The sequence below is a fragment of the Hevea brasiliensis genome, chromosome 2 (genome assembly GCF_030052815.1).
Source record: "Hevea brasiliensis isolate MT/VB/25A 57/8 chromosome 2, ASM3005281v1, whole genome shotgun sequence".
Taxonomy (NCBI): Eukaryota; Viridiplantae; Streptophyta; class Magnoliopsida; order Malpighiales; family Euphorbiaceae; genus Hevea; species Hevea brasiliensis.
Genome location: NC_079494.1, coordinates 85,279,169 through 85,295,524, shown reverse-complemented (window position 1 = coordinate 85,295,524; position 16,356 = coordinate 85,279,169). Strand labels below are relative to the sequence as shown.

General features: G+C 31.7%; 1 protein-coding gene across 1 annotated transcript; it reads left to right on the top strand.

The window, feature by feature from the left end:
- Positions 1-7,254: 7,254 nt before the first annotated feature.
- LOC131177920 (zinc finger protein ZAT4-like) lies at positions 7,255-7,938 on the top strand. The gene is made up of 2 exons (XM_058143099.1): positions 7,255-7,488; positions 7,570-7,938. Exons 1-2 carry the CDS (start codon positions 7,255-7,257, stop codon positions 7,936-7,938), a joined length of 603 nt encoding a protein of 200 aa, XP_057999082.1.
- The last annotated feature ends 8,418 nt before the right edge of the window (positions 7,939-16,356 follow it).

The following is a 16,356-nucleotide window of genomic DNA, read 5'->3' as shown; positions in this document are numbered from 1 at the left end:
GCTTAGTGAGTAATCCAACCATTACATTTATCATATTAATCACCTCATACATATGCAATGCATCAACTACATGAGTTTTTCACATCATAAAAAGCTCACATAAGATGGACTTGTCACCTATGATTTCCAATAACTAATTTGCCCTGCTCATATCGATGCTCCTCAAGACTTCCTCTTAAATACATAACATAACCAAAGTGCTCCACTCACGAAGAAGCTCCTTTGGTTTTCCTCTTTCATAATAAGGAGCCAAGGGCTTTTTAGACCCCTCCTGGTCTTACCACCTCATATCATGCATGATCATAACATATGACATATCATATCCATATCATGGGGGAAATTAGCAGGTCATCCATCATCTATCATGATTAATAATAATTATGCAATGATGTAACATATTCATGTTCTAGAAATATATAACTTAATAAATCATGAAATGATACATGATAATGAATTAGAGTTCAATTAAATAAGCTTATATTCATTAAGGTTAGTTTTACTCGTCTCTAATAGCTTATTAACCACCAGACATGAATGATTGTTGTCCTCTAAAACTTGGCTTATTGAGTCTCTCAAATCCAATCTTATAAATGTTGGACCTTAATAAGTTATATGAAACTCTAAAACTCTACACATACATCAAACAACTTATTTTAGATCTTTTTGGGTCATAAAAATAAGTTTTCGAGTCTTAGAACAAAAAGGGAAATATAGCTTGCAAAAAAAACATTGGCCTTTGAAGTAAGGAACTTCAGCTGCTAAAGTCCCAAGCCTTAAATGCCCTTTTTGGGTAGTAAATGCTATAGCTGCTGAAGTCCCGAGCTTTTCTAGTCTGGCTGCCAAAATTAAGAACTTCGTCTATCGAAGTCCTGAACTATAAAAACTCTGGAGAAGCTACAGCTGCTTTAACTACTAAAACTATAATTTTCGACAGCTGAACCTAAGAATTTCTAGAATTTCCAATTCGAATTCTATAAAAACCCAAGTTGCCAAAACCTTTAAAAATTACATTCTTTTGCTCTGAAAACCTTATTTAACCTAATAAGCACAAATCAAACACATGTAAACACTTAAAAATTCTCAAGGATGCTACATGCATCCATCATCCATCAAGAATCAAGATTTTCAACTCTCTAATCAAGAAAAATATCAAAAGCAAAAACACATCAACATAGCTCATTCAAATTTTAAGCAACTTAGAGCCCAATACCTTATGCCTAACAAGTATTCTGAACTTGCCAAGAACCCCAGAAAAGAACATGCAGTGGAAAATTCATAACACACTTAACAAACAAAACTCTTAAAACATTCAAAAAGGTTTGCATCCAAATCTTTTCTTACATGCAATCCAACTACTAGAACTCACTCAAGCAAACATACTTAAAATCATTTTGATCATTTAAAAGAAATTGAAAAAGTGAGAAATACCTTTCTGTCATTAGAGGAGATGGTAGAGAAAACTTGCAATTAGCTCTTGAACCTTGAGTTTCCCAACAAAATCCAAGCATAAGATCTCCAAGATAACTCAAATCCAATCCTTTGCATGCAATAGTTGCAAAAAGAGAGAAATTTTTTTTTCTTTGAAATTATAAATCAAGATGGGCTATTTACACACCTACTGTCGAGGGCACTTTTGGCTGCCAAAAGCCCAGCTTTGGGCTTCCATAGTCTATTTTGTTTGAAAGGACATCTTAACTAAAAAAGGGCACTTCGACTACTAGAAGTCCAACTTTTGGCTGTCGAAGTTCATTCTATCCAAAAACACACTTAAATCATTTAGTTGGCAAAAATAAACAACACATAATCATTCATATATACATCTTTAACACATCAGTGCACTCATACAAAATTTACCATTATTTCCTTTGTCCATGAAAAACTAAGTTTCCTAAGAATTCCCATCAACGATAGGAATTCCAACATCAGAAAATGATAGGTGTTACAATAATCAAGTCACTACATAAGAATGATGATAAGACTCAAGCACACAACACTCTTCAAAAGAGATAAGTGTAAGGGAAATAAGCATAAAAGCTTCAATTCCATTAATCTCAAAACTTGTCTATTTACACAATTAGAGAATGACTTATTTGTAGCCAAACTTACATAACTTAGATAAGAAGTAAAAGGAAATCCTATTATAATAAGTAAAGTAAAACAAATAAGCATAATAAAAAAAAATCCTTAGTGTATAAGGAATAGGCTGGACGAATTGGAAAGAGGGAGAGAGAGAGAGAATATTAAAAAGTCAACTTCCTCAAAAAGTGATTCTTTAAATCAAATTTAATTCTCCCTATCTTTCTTTTCTAAAAGTGCTTATTTGAAAAGTCAAAACCTCCCATGCAACCAATCTATCTCCCACATCGGTCTTCAATTCTTCTTGGACTTGTCTTAACAATTCCAACCCATTAACACCTAAGTCCATGTACATGATTTTAATTAAATAAAGCCCATATGTTCAATTTGACTTCCTAACATAAATTAGATTGAACTTGGTCAATCTTGAATTATTCTTAGTAGCCTATAGATGCCCCACAAGACTCTCATTGATGCACTTATACTTGCTTCTTTTAAGATAGCACATTAAACCCAACACATGTTACTCAAGATGGATTTATTTAGGCTTAGTTTTCTTATGCCCAAATAAGTTTATTTCCTTCACACCCCTAATGCATATTCAAGATCCCATGCATATATTCAACATGAGTAGAGAATCAAGTTGAGAAAGTTAAACATTTGCCATGCTTAGGCACATCAAATGAACATAATACTATGAGTTAATTTATAGGCAAAATTAGTCTATCATTTTGAACTTTAAACAGCATGTTTATTGATTTAAATTTTTAATAACTTATTATTATATCACATTTTTATTTTATTACATTTAAAATAATATTAATATTTCAATTAATTATAACATATAATTTTTTTAAAATATAATAATTTTAAATTAATAAATATTTTATTTATAAAATTAAATAAACTAACATTAAAATTATTTCAATATGGATATTTAACATTTATATGCAAATTATATATAAAATAATTGTGTTATGAATTATTTGATGTATGTACAAAACATATGCTTCAAATACTAGTTATTTTCAAAATATTCTATGCAAAAAAAATTCAAAATATTAAAAATTCAAGGGGAAAAAATATATTAAAGATTAAGTATATGCATTCAACTCCTTTCTTCATTGAATTTACAGATGGATTGTATGACAACTAAAAAATTATAATAAGTTTCTTAATAGAACTTGGGCATTTTGATTTTTAATATAAGAAAAGAAACAAAAAAATAAATAAGGAAAATATGAAGAAATGGAAGGAAATGATAATATCCACCGTGGATAGTAGAGAGAGAAATGCTAGATAGGATTATTAGAGTTTCTTGAATTGAGAGAAAATGATGAATCAACCAACCTAGATTGATAAAAAAATTGAAATTAATACGATGTGATCACTAGTATGCCGCTTAATTAAGAAGAAAATTTATTTTAATTTGATTCATTGTGAATTTAAAACATAAATATTTGGATCTATTTACTCATATGAGTTTTATTATACATCTTATATTTTGAATCCATAATAACTCAATCTAGACAAAAATTTCTTATTAATTAAATGAATTTTCTCTCAATCTTATAGGGATAGGATTTAGAGGTCCCACCACCAAGAATGGTGTAACACCCTCCCTGTAGCAACTCCGTACATTCTACTGTTCCGGTGACCGGTGTCGGTCCGGACAGCTAGAACGTCCGGAAAAATATTTAAACTAAAGTCGGGAATCATAATTAACTCAAATATTAATAAGAAAAATTTAGTAAAAATTTTTGAAATAAAATACAACCAAGTTAAACGAGCCAGTGCCCTAGCGATTGGTAACCAGAGGGAAGTTGCGGTTCTCGCAACGAGGAGCCCTATACTCGGGGGAAAAATTATAAAATAATTTTTGGGACTCCAGAGAAGGGTTATTGAGGTTCCCATGGCATTAGAATGCCAAGAAAATACCTAGAAAAATTTTTCAATCGGTACAGACAATTTTGACCCGTTCGGTAAGCGGAGGGCATTTTGGTCATTTCGCCTTCAGAGGTGATTTTTGGCCGACTTGTCCAGTTGAGTAAATAATTAATATGACATAAAATATGAATAAACATTACTAGAAATTAAATTGAAACTTGATAGAAAAGAAAAGAAAGAAAAAGGAGCTAAATTGGGAATTATGATGTCATGCTTAGGTAATTAAAAGTGTATTGGCCAATCAAATTTAAGCAAGTCCATTAAAATGAAATAAAAATGGGTAATGAGGCAGAAGTCTAGAAACCCAAAACCAGCTCCCTCTCTTCTTCTTCACGCCACCCACTCACCCTTACCCATTCCACCATTAACAACCTTTCATCCTTCATCTTTCTTAGCTTTCTTCCACTAAAAACCCTAATTACCAACACAAAAATTCATTCTATCATCTTGGTGATTATTGTGGGAGCAAAAAAAAAAAGGAAAGCAAGACTTTGAGGAAGGGAGAAAAGCTCCTAAGTGAGGTTAGTGATATTAACTTCCTAATCTTGTTTACTTATTGAAATTTAGTTTAAATATGAATAAATAATTAAGAAATTGAAGAAACTCATGCGTGAAATTGAGAAGCAAATTTTGGCCAGCACTTATAGGATGAGGAATTGATGAGTTTTATTGGGCTAAAATCTAAATACAAGCTTAGATAATGACATATGAATGATTAATGACCTTAATTGGGATGTGTTGCATGATTCATGGATTGGAAGCTAGGGTTTTGGGGAGTGAAAATTGATTTGGCTTATGAAATTCTTAGAAGACATATTAATGGTCAATTAGTGACCATTTGAGGAGATTTGACCATAATATGGACTGAAAAATAGCATGGAAAAAGGGAATGACTATGCTGCCTATGGACAGCAGAAATGGACTGAAATTTCAGTCCAATTACACAGCCATAACTTTGGCTGTGTTAGTCCAATTGATGTTTGGCTAATTGAACATGAAACTAGGCTTATAATGGCACATTTTTGCTGAAGAAACCATGCCCAAAAGACCAAAGCAAGAGGACCAAAACTTGGCCCCAATCCGGACACACTACAACAGCCCCTGCAGAATTGACCAAAAGAATAGTAACTGTTCATTTGGCCATAACTCACTGTAGATTTGGTCAATTGACCTGAAATTTTTACAGCAACAAGTTAAGACATAGACAAACAACTTTCATGAAGAAACCTACCCCAAATTATGATCAGAACCTAACCCAAATGGCAGTCATATTCACTGTTCAAACCTGCAACTCTGCAGATTTTGATTTGAGCAGTAATGTTTGGATGGCTGTAACTCTCTCTAGAAAACTCAGATTTAGGCGATTCTTGAACCGATGGAAACCTAAGGCATAGTAGAACATTTCATATGAAGAAAGTTAGACCAAATTATGAACTTAACTTGGTCAAATTACTGACCAAAGTTGGACCAAAATCTGCCAATACCCTAAAGTGCAGCATGAGCGATTGCGTGAACAGTAAACTTATTTTGGCCATAACTTGAGCTACAAAACTCCAAATGGAGTGATTCAAAAAAATAAATTCAACTAAACAAAATAAGGAACATTTTCTATGAAGGAAGTTTTGTCAAATTCCAACAGTAGATCGACCAATAGAACAGTGCAACTTCGGAGCACCAAAACCGAAAATTGGCAATTTTGCCAAAATGACCTAAGCTTTGAGAAAGTGACCAAAACCAACAAGTTTTAAATGCAAAATGTGGTATATTAGGAGTGTTAAAACCAATGCACCTATGATCTATGCAAAAGTCAACTTTTTGTTGACTATTGAAGTGAATAGTGACATAAAAACTTGAAATTCAAAAATTGAAGAATTCAAAAGTATCAAATGCCCTAGTAGGCCTAATGTGATTGGTTTGGATCGGTTGGCATGCCACTAGGTTTAGGATAGCAGTACTGCGTATGATGTATGGCTTCATTGCCATTCAGTGATGTGATAGCCTATGGCTATACCGATTATGATGTTTTACTTGGCTTTATGCCTTATTGCTTATATGGCTTATTAGCCATTCATGCTTGCACACCGGAGACACATTGTGACCGATGGTGTGACGGCGAGTACACGGTACCCGGTGCTAGTTTACCCATTTATCCATCCGGTCAATTTGTATAGGTTACTTGGGCATGGAAAAGTATAAGCGTAATTGAACTGATTGTTAAAGAAAATACGAAAATTAAATATCAGAAATGATTACGATAGAATACAAAGAAACTCAAGATCATGAAGAAAATAAATAAACAAAATGTATGAAGAAGTTAATATCATAAAATGTAATTAGCCCTCGACTAAACATTAAGTTGGTAATTATTTAGTTCTTATGAACACAATGGCTAAGAAATTATGATTTTTATTTGCATATTATTTCTTTCTATTTTATTATTTGCACCACTAAGCTTTATGCTTAGCGCGTCGCTTTTGCAACGCGTAGGTACTGAAGATACTGATCGAGAGCCAGTAGACCACAGATTGGGTAAGTCCATCCTGCAATTCTGCATAGTGTCCGTGTCACCTCACAGGCTACAGTGCATTGGTAGGACACTAGGTGTCATTTTGGTATTTTGTAATTGATCTTATTTTCTCATGTGTAAATGAACTTATGAAATGTAATTTGATGCTCATGTAAATAATGAGAATTGTGTTTGTAAATGAAAAAGTGAATGTTTATCTGTGATATATATATGATTATCACATGAAATGAATGATTGAGAAATGAATGTGAACTGAAAAATATTGAGATTTTGATAAATGGAGTTGAGATGAATGAATAAGAATATAGGAAATGTTTTTCACAGGTTCCGAAGAACGGTTTTCTCCATTTTTAGCCGGTACTCTGCCGGATTTTCTTTAAAATTTTCGGAACCTCAAATAAATTACAATTTCAATAAATGAATTATATTTCACAAATTATTTTCAAAACTATGATAAAAATGAATTAAGATAAAATAGAGTGCTCCGGCACACTGAGTGGCATAACTTGCTCGTCTACACTGTAGTCGGGTAAGGGGTGTCACAAATGGTACTTTCTATAACCTTACTTACTACCTAAGCATGTGTGTGTGTGTGTGTAAATATATCTATATACACATACACACACACCCAATGCCAAACCTCATCCATTTTCACAGGAGATAATTCTAGCAAAAAGAAGCTCATAGTGGTGAACAAAGATTGCATGGATAACTCTTCGGTTTCCACCGAAACTTATTATAATAGTGACAAGATTATCGATTCCACTGTGGATTCTATACCACACTCTCAGCATTCAGCACTTAAGGACAAAAGTTCTTCTCCTCCTTCTTTGTCTCATGTTAATCTGGAGATTCCTCAAACAATTCATAGCCTCTTTGGTGATGGAACTACCAAAGCAAAGATTTTACAAAAGACCACAAGGGGAAAGGAAAAAAAGGTGTGCAACTCTTATTTTGTCTCTACACTTTATGTTATAGATAGTGATAAAAAGAGATGAATTAATACGGGAATGATGCAGATGCCCATGGAAAAGAAGAGAAAGTTCAAAATCCCATCAGAATTGGTTGATTTGAAGAATTCTTATGCTTGCAAGGAGGTGTTCAATAACTTCCAAGCACTTGGAGCCCACATCGCAACCCTCAATAGGAATAAGAAGATGGAGAAAGTGCCATTTGATAAATTAGGGACTAAAGAAGGTGGTATTGGAGACAGGGAAGAAAAGGGCTCAAGTTTAGTAGCACCAGTAGTCAATAGAGAAAAGAAATATAAGTGTAATTTGTGCTCAAGAAGGTTTTTGACAGGGCAGGCACTTGGAGGTCATAAAAACTATCACAGGAAGGTTGCCCGTGTTGAAGCTCGGCAAGCTCCAGGAAGCGATATCCTCTGAATAAATTTTAATTTTTAATTGCCCTTCCAGATGAGATGTTATGTTCGTGTTAATTAAGGGATTGAATTTTTAATACAGTTCTTATCGCTTAATTGCTGCTTGTGGGTACAATTTCAAAGATTTGCCAAGTTCATTATGCAATGATTGAATTAAGCACATTTAAGGTAATAATTAATTAGTATTATATGTAAATATTTCAATTAATTATAAAATATAAATTTTTATAAAAAAATAATAACTTTAAATTTATTCATATTTTATTTATAAAATTAAATAAACTAACATTAAAATTATTTCAATATGGATATTTAACATTTATATGTAAATTATACATAAAAGAATTGTGTTATGAATTATTTGATGTATGTACAATACATGTGCTTCAAATACTAGTTTTTTTCAAAATATTATGCTTAAAAAAAAATTCAAAATATTAAAAATTCAAGGGGAAAATATAAATCAAAGATTAAGTATATGCATTAAACTCCTTTTTTCATTGAATTGAAAGATGGATTGTATGACAACTAAGAAATTATAATAAGTTTCTTGAAAGAACTTGGGCATTTTGATATTTAATATAAGAAAATAAACAAAAAATAAAAAAGGAAAATACAAAGAAATGGAAGGAAATGAGAATATCCACCGTGGACAGTAGAGAGAGAAATGCTAGATATGTTGTTAGAGTTCCTTGAATTGAGAGAAAATGATGATTCAACCAGCTTGGATTGGTAAAAAAATTTAAATTAATAAAATGAAATCACTAGCATGCTGCTTAGTTAAGAAGAAAATTTATTTCAATTTAACTCATCGTGAATTTAAAATATAAATATTTGGATTTATTTATTCATGTGAGTTTTATTATGCATCTTGTATTTTGAATCCATCATGACTTGAATCTAAACAAAAATTTCTTATTAATTAAACAAGTTTTCTCTCAATCTTATAGATAAGATTTAAACGTCCCACTACTAAGAATTGTAACACCCTTTACCCGTCTACAGTGTAGTCGAGCAAGACATGTCACACTTAGTACCGGAGCACCCTATCTTATATTGCTTTATTCTTTTAATAATTTTTTCTCATTACATTTTAATATTAATTATTTTTCTAAGGAGAAACCAGTGAAGTTTTCTATATTTTTATTACTCTTTGGTGTATTTTACTATTCACCTGCTTGAAATTTTTCATAATATTTTACAATAAAAATCTCATCATTTAGAATATCATCCATATATTTCAATTATGTATTCAAATCCATACAATTTCCATTCATACTCAATGCATATGTAGAAATTCTCAAATTATATAAATTTACATGATGTACAATTTAATCACATATGAACTAACTGATTTATTAATTTACCACACATAAATATTAATTAAAAATTTCTAGTTTATATTACAACATAAGAAATATTTATAATATACAAAATACATAAAATGACTTATATAGGCCCTATCTAAATGTATTGCTGAGGAGGTGACAACCTTGGCACTTCTACAGATCTAGACTCCAAAATCTCAGTCTAATATCCACTGGGCTTTGTCTTCAGTACCTGCGTGAGGAAACAAATCCATTGCGCTAAGCATTGCTACTTAGTGGTGCGATAATATAACAAAGAAAATAATATACAATAAAGATAAAATCGGAGCAATATTTGGGTGCTCAAGAATTAATTTAATTTCGTGTGAGATTACTAATATTAATTTTTGGTTATCCTAATTTGTTCTTCTTTGAAAATGCTTAGTGTCTAAACAGTAATAATATATACAATATTCAATTATTTAACAATATTAAATTTAGCCTTAATTTATTATGAGAGACGCATTTGTAATATTTATTTATGTTCAACTTTTTGTGTTTTTGCAAATCTTCTTATCATTTCACTAATTTATTTCTAGGTATTTTGAATCATTGCATAGTAAATAAAAATTTAAAACTAATTCTAGTTTCTTTCTTATTCATTCATTTAATTCACAGTATTCTTAACAAATTTCACTACCTAAGTAACCTTTGACAGGCTGACTAAACTGGATAAGCGGTTCGTTGGCACTGGACACTGCAGTGTCTCGGGCCGTCATACCATGTGATGTCTAAGCTCAGTATGTCAACCACATATGCAGTCAGTATAGCTAAAAAGCCATGATAACATATCAGTATAGCTAAAAGCCATGATAACAAGTAATCGGGTATAAAAGCCATGAGTGCGGTCATAAAGCCATAAATACAGGCATAAAGCCTTACGTAGTACTGCAAAACCAATACCTTATTGGTATGCCACTCTATCCAATCTGACACGTGTCTAGGCAATACATGGGCACATTAGTACCTTTAAGGGTTCATAAGTGTCATTTTTTTTCATTATATATTCCAATTATAATTTATAAGATTTCAATTTTTATTCCTAGCAGAAGGGTAAATGTCTAAAATATAATTCTTCCTAAATTATACATTCATCATTTTATTCATTCATTATGTCATTCATATTGATCACAAATTGTAATAATTATTTTCATGTGTAATTGTACTCAAAGCATTTTTCCTTATCCTTTCTCCAATAATGAGAACTAAAGTCTCATTTATATATTCATTTATTCATTACGCTTTGTATATAAATTATCATTCATATTCCAAGTAATTCCATGAACATTTCATAGATTTCAAATTTACATAAATTTTCCTTAAATCCTAGACTCACTCAACTTCAAGAATTTAAATCCATTAATCACATTATCTATATTAACCATCGTAATAGTTTTTCTAATTTAGTATACCATTTCCTATATCATTGGGGTTACTATTCACTTGACCATTTCCCTTCAAAGGTTGAATTTTTAATTCATAATAGATTTGTTAAGCCTAAGTTCACCAAGATACCACATTTTGTATTTTATTTTTGTTGGCATTAATTGCCAAACTCAATTCCTAGCCTCCTAGGTTTTATTTCAAAATTTTAGAATTTGAGGTCCAAATTCACTATTCCATTGGACCTGGCTACAGTAAAAATTTCATAAAACTTTCTTAATGAAAGTTATTCCTTTATGTGTCTTCTTTAATTTTCTTTTTGAATCACTCTATTTGGAGTGTTGTAGCTTAAGTTATGGCCATTTTACCGTAACTGGCAAGATTGACCTGAATCCAGAATTCTGGGAAAATTGGTTCTGCCAGATTTGGTGTCCTGAATTTGGTGGACAATTCCATTAAGCTAAGTCCAGAATTTAAGTTTGTGTTATGCATGAAGGTTATTCTAAATTGTCTAAGCTTTGCATTGATATAAAATTCAGGTCAATTGGATATTTCTACACTGAGTTATGGCCAAATGAACAAATACTGTTAATTTGGTCATTTTGTCAAGGGCAGAATGTGTGTTACCCGGATTAGGTAAATTTTTAGGGCAACCTAGGTTGGTTTTCTGGACCAGGTCTCTTCATCAAAGTTGTGCCATTATGTGTCTAGTTTCATTTCCAATTGGCTTTACACCAATTGGAGCAACATAGCTCAAGTTGTAACCCTTGGAACACACTAGACTCAAGACTAGTATTTTGGCACCTTAAGAGGCAGCATACCAATTCACTTCTTAATGCCACAACTCATTCCAATTTAAGTTCAATTCACCATAAATGGTCACTAATTGACCATTAAAACACTAATTCACCCTCAAAGCACAAATCCCACAATTTAGCTTAAGAACCCTAATCCTCAAATTTCAATTCATGCACATACATCTATTCAACATACTTAATGATGTTATAAGTCTCATACTCATGCTCAAGACTACCCATATACAACTTAAATTCATTCAAAACTCATCAATACTTCCATCACTAAGGCTGCCAAAAATTTTAATTGGTCCATACATGGATATGTTCTTTTAATTTTATGAATTTCTAACTAAATCCATACACCTAACTTCAAATTTAAAGAGAAAAATGGAGAGATATAGCACTAACCTTTTGATGAGCTAACTTGAGCTTGTAATTCTTCTCAATTTATTCTTCAAATTGCTGCCTCAATCTTGCTTAAGTGAAGGATTAATTTTAGTGGAGATAGGAAGGGGTTTTATGGTGTGAAATTAAGGTTATGAAGAGAGAGAAATGAGAAAACTCTAATAGAGGTCGAGAGGAATAGGGCTGCCGAAATTAGAGGAGAAGTGTTAGTAGTATGCCCTAGAGCATATCATTTAGTATGTATCTTGTACATATTTTATTAATAAAAGGAATTTCCACTTTTCCGTTTACATAATATATTTATGTGCAATAGAAAAGGTCCATTGATATTTTGTTAGAAATATTATTCTTAAGTTGTTAAGAATATGAGTGACAATATTTCTAGCACGAAGTATCATAAATAGGTTCACAATCGAGGATACTTCATAATAAGGACATGACTTATCCAAAAAGATTGTATTCATGTTTGTTCCCAAGTTATTTATATGAGATATAAATAAGATGGAATGGTGAGTCTCATCCATATAACAAACATGATAGGCACTTATAAATGATAAGTAGGCCGAACCAGTGACACTTATGACAAGCACATGGAGTTTACTCTTATCAATGTTTTGTCATAAATCATATCGGTGCATATGATCTTTAGACCTGAGATAGCATAGTTATCTTGTATATAGGTAGTTTGAGTTTGATACTGCTTTCATACTTGTACTCTGTATGGGTATATGGGCATGTGTTGGCTCCTACTAGTTATATATGGAGGTAGGTGTTGATCAAGATGGAATCTGTTCCTCTAAGTAAATAGAGATAAAATCCTATGTTCATTTAATTATTCTTGATGTTTCAAGTTCCTGGCCAGGACAGATAGATTTATTCAGAAAAGAGTTTCTGATGAGAAAATCTTTTTAATCAAGAACTAGAATTAAAAGAGAACATAATATTCATAGCAAATGGAGTTTGACATAAACCATGACTCAACTTGAGTTGGGATTTTGTAACAGAGATTCTAGTGCATGGTAACATATGATTATAGGTTCATTTAAGGTAAACCTTATTACTAATTGGGTGGCCATGGCATGCTATGCTAGGTGTTAACCATGGTCTATGAGGTTCATAAAATGATTTAGAGAAATCATTTATGGTAAGAAAGAGCTCTGATGATATTAAGAGTTGATATCATGTCTCATTGCCAATTAGTGATGAGCCTAGTAAGGCACACACATACACAAGTTATCACCTAATTAAATATGATTTAATTAATTAATTAATTAAAGAGTTTAATTGATTAATTAAATAGGTTTGGTTTGCAATTAGTTTGCAAAGTCCCTAGCATGACATGAAACCAAATCTAGATTATTGAATGTATAATATAAGTTAAATTTATATTTAAAGTGTTTAAATATGAATTTAATTAATGAGAAATTAATTAATAGAGATTAATTAATTAATTTATATTTGATATAAATTAATTAGAAGAAGAAAAATAATTATTTTGGATTGAGAACTCAAAATTAAGACACAGGGGCATTTTGGTCATTTTGCCGTGTGACACGTGGCACCATGAGATGGTGACACATGGCATAACACATAAGCTTGCCAAATGTTTTTTAATCATGTAAGATGATTAAAATCAAGATTACATATAGATTTGACACTTGGCACAATGTGATTGGGTCACTTAAACCTAGAGCTAATCAAAGGGTGACATGTGGCAAGGGTTTAATGTGTTAACCTAGCTATTTAAGTGTTATTATGAGAAAATAAAACACAACCAGCAGCCACACTCCTTGGTCATGCCATTTTGCAGCCCTCCCTCTATTCTTCTTCATCTCTTATCAATTCAAAGAGATTAGCCATCAATCTCTTGAATTAAGAACACTAGAAATTGTTTCTAGTGTCCTGTTTACATCTCTAATCTCTTAAAAGGCAGAACTTGAATTTATAATTAATAGAAAAGGCTTCAGAAGCTGTTCAAGGGCTGCCATAGGTGTTCTTGGTGTGGACAAGTTAGAGGGACAACATCTGGTGTCCTGAAGATGAATCTCAAAGGCGCAGACACGCTGCAGTGCATCAAGAGATTAGTGTAATCGTTCTTGATTTAATCTAGGGTTCTAAAATTAATCTGATTAATTTTAAAATCTTAAATGGCAAATACAGATCCAAAAACATATTAAAAGAGTTTTAATATGCTGTTTATCATTGAAACCAAATAGATAAAAATAAATCTTGCATGATGCATGTGACCTTAGGTGAAAAATTTTAAATTCAATGGTATAAACTTGTGTTTTTCACGCTTCCGTTCCTTCAATTGGTATCAGAGCCACTATATTTGCCATTTAGATTGTTGATTATATGATTTAATTGTGTGTTTGATCATGAGATCAAAAGATCATTGCTGGTTGCAAAGCAAGGTGGCGGCATATTTAAAAAAAACACCATCAATGGTGAGCATGGTTTGGCTACCATGGGTGGTTCAAGGTTTGGCTTTTAATTCTGCAATTGTTGTATGATCTAAGGCCTATTCTTTGACTAATTAAAGTGTTTAATTAGTAATTTTAATCACACCATTAAATTATGATTCAAATCAGAATTTTAAAAATTGTTTGAATGTGATTCAAATCTGAATTTTAAAAGTTGTTTGAATGTGATTCAAATCTAAATTTTTAAAGTTGTTTGAATCATATTTAAATCTGATTTTTTAAAATTGATTGAATAAAATTCAGATCTGATTTTTTAAAAAATGTTTGAATGTGATTCAAATCTGATTTTTTAAAAATGTTTGAATGTGATTCAAATCTGAATTTTTAAAGTTGTTTGAATGTGATTCAAATCTGAATTTTTAAATTTGTTTGAATGAGATTCAAATCTCAATTTTTAAATTTATTCGAATCATATTCAAATCTGGATTTTTAAGTTGAATATGAGATATTCAATTTAATTTAAGTATGTATGTTTTATTTAATTGTTAAATAGTGATATGCATGATGGATGATCATGGACTATAAAAGACCAATGTGATTGGATTTATTTCTTTTATGTTTCTTTGGGATTGTAAATTAATTAATTTATTTTAATTTATTTTGGGCATGTATTATTAAGTTTGTAATAATTTTTGGGTTGTAATTTCATTTATTTAAGTTCTTGTAAATTCGCCTTGGTATGCCAAGGATTACTATGTAATATTGGATTGCAAGAAGTTCAAGGAGGTTAAGAGCATTGGTGGGACCAGTGGGAGGAATTCAATATCAAGTGTTGATTATGTACTCCTTCAGCAACTCTTGTAAAATGAATGAATGAAATACACCTAGGAATGCCCTGATTCAATTCTTGGTGGCTCAGAATTGAATCCCTTAGAAAGTCCATGATCATACCATATTTACTGCTTATCCATGAATGCATGAGATGTATGGGAATGTATGCAATTATATGATATATGCATGCTAAATGGATAATGTGCAAAGTGAGACCTTAATAGTAATTAGAATCACCATAAAATCTTCCAAACAAATGATCAAGTTGGATATGCTATAATTAAAGTAATTATAACATAGGCCCTCCATTGGAGCAATTATTTTAAGAAATTTTAAATAGTTGCATGAGATGCAATTAATTTAAGAGATTTTCTTAAGAATAATTGTTAAGCATGAGATGTTGTAAATATGTAAATGGTTTGGTGGCCAATATTGGATGTACCTGAGGACATTAAAATTATTTACATAATTCTGCTCAATGGGATCAACTTAACTAATGCAAGATAAGTCAATAATGGATGTACCTGAGATTTTGAGCATTAGGGGCTAGGTAAAGGATTGAACCTCACATGAGATGTGATGGGCAAGGAGTTGCTCACTTATAGTTTATTGTAATTTTAATAATGGATGTACCTGAGGATGATCAATAGAATTATAAGAATTCAATCACCCACTAGAAATCCATCCAACTAGGATTTCCGTTTCCTACTTTGGAAGTGTAGGATTCGCTAAGTTAGTGGGATGACCAATTTGATTAAAAGACCATAATCATTTTGGTTAATTACATGATACATTTACTAATTAATCTGGTTATTTTCTGCAGTTAATTTTCTGATAAAAATGAGCACAAAACAACCACCACCATCCAATATCCTTGCAAGCATACTTGACCATAATAGGTTGACAGGACCAAATCTATCTAATTGGCTAAGAAATTTGAAGCTTGTCCTGAACCTTGAACATATAGGATATGTTCTAGATTCAAATGTTCCTGATCCCTTACCTCCAGAGGCCACACAAGAGGAACATGATACTTTGGACAAGTGGAAGGAGCATGATATGAGAGCTAAGTGTTATATGCTTACTTCCATGAGTAATGAGTTATAGAAGCAACATGAGAACATGCAGAGTGCGAGTGAGATCCTCCTTCACCTACAAGAGTTGTATGGTGAGCACAGCAGGAATGCTAGGTACGAGATATCTAGACAGCTATTCC

Coding starts and splice junctions, on each gene's coding strand:
- LOC131177920 (XM_058143099.1), top strand. CDS start 7,255: ATGGATAACTCTTCGGTTTCCACCGAAACTTATTATAATAGTGACAAG. Junction 7,489..7,569: donor CAAGGGGAAAGGAAAAAAAG/GTGTGCAACTCT, acceptor GGAATGATGCAG/ATGCCCATGGAAAAGAAGAG.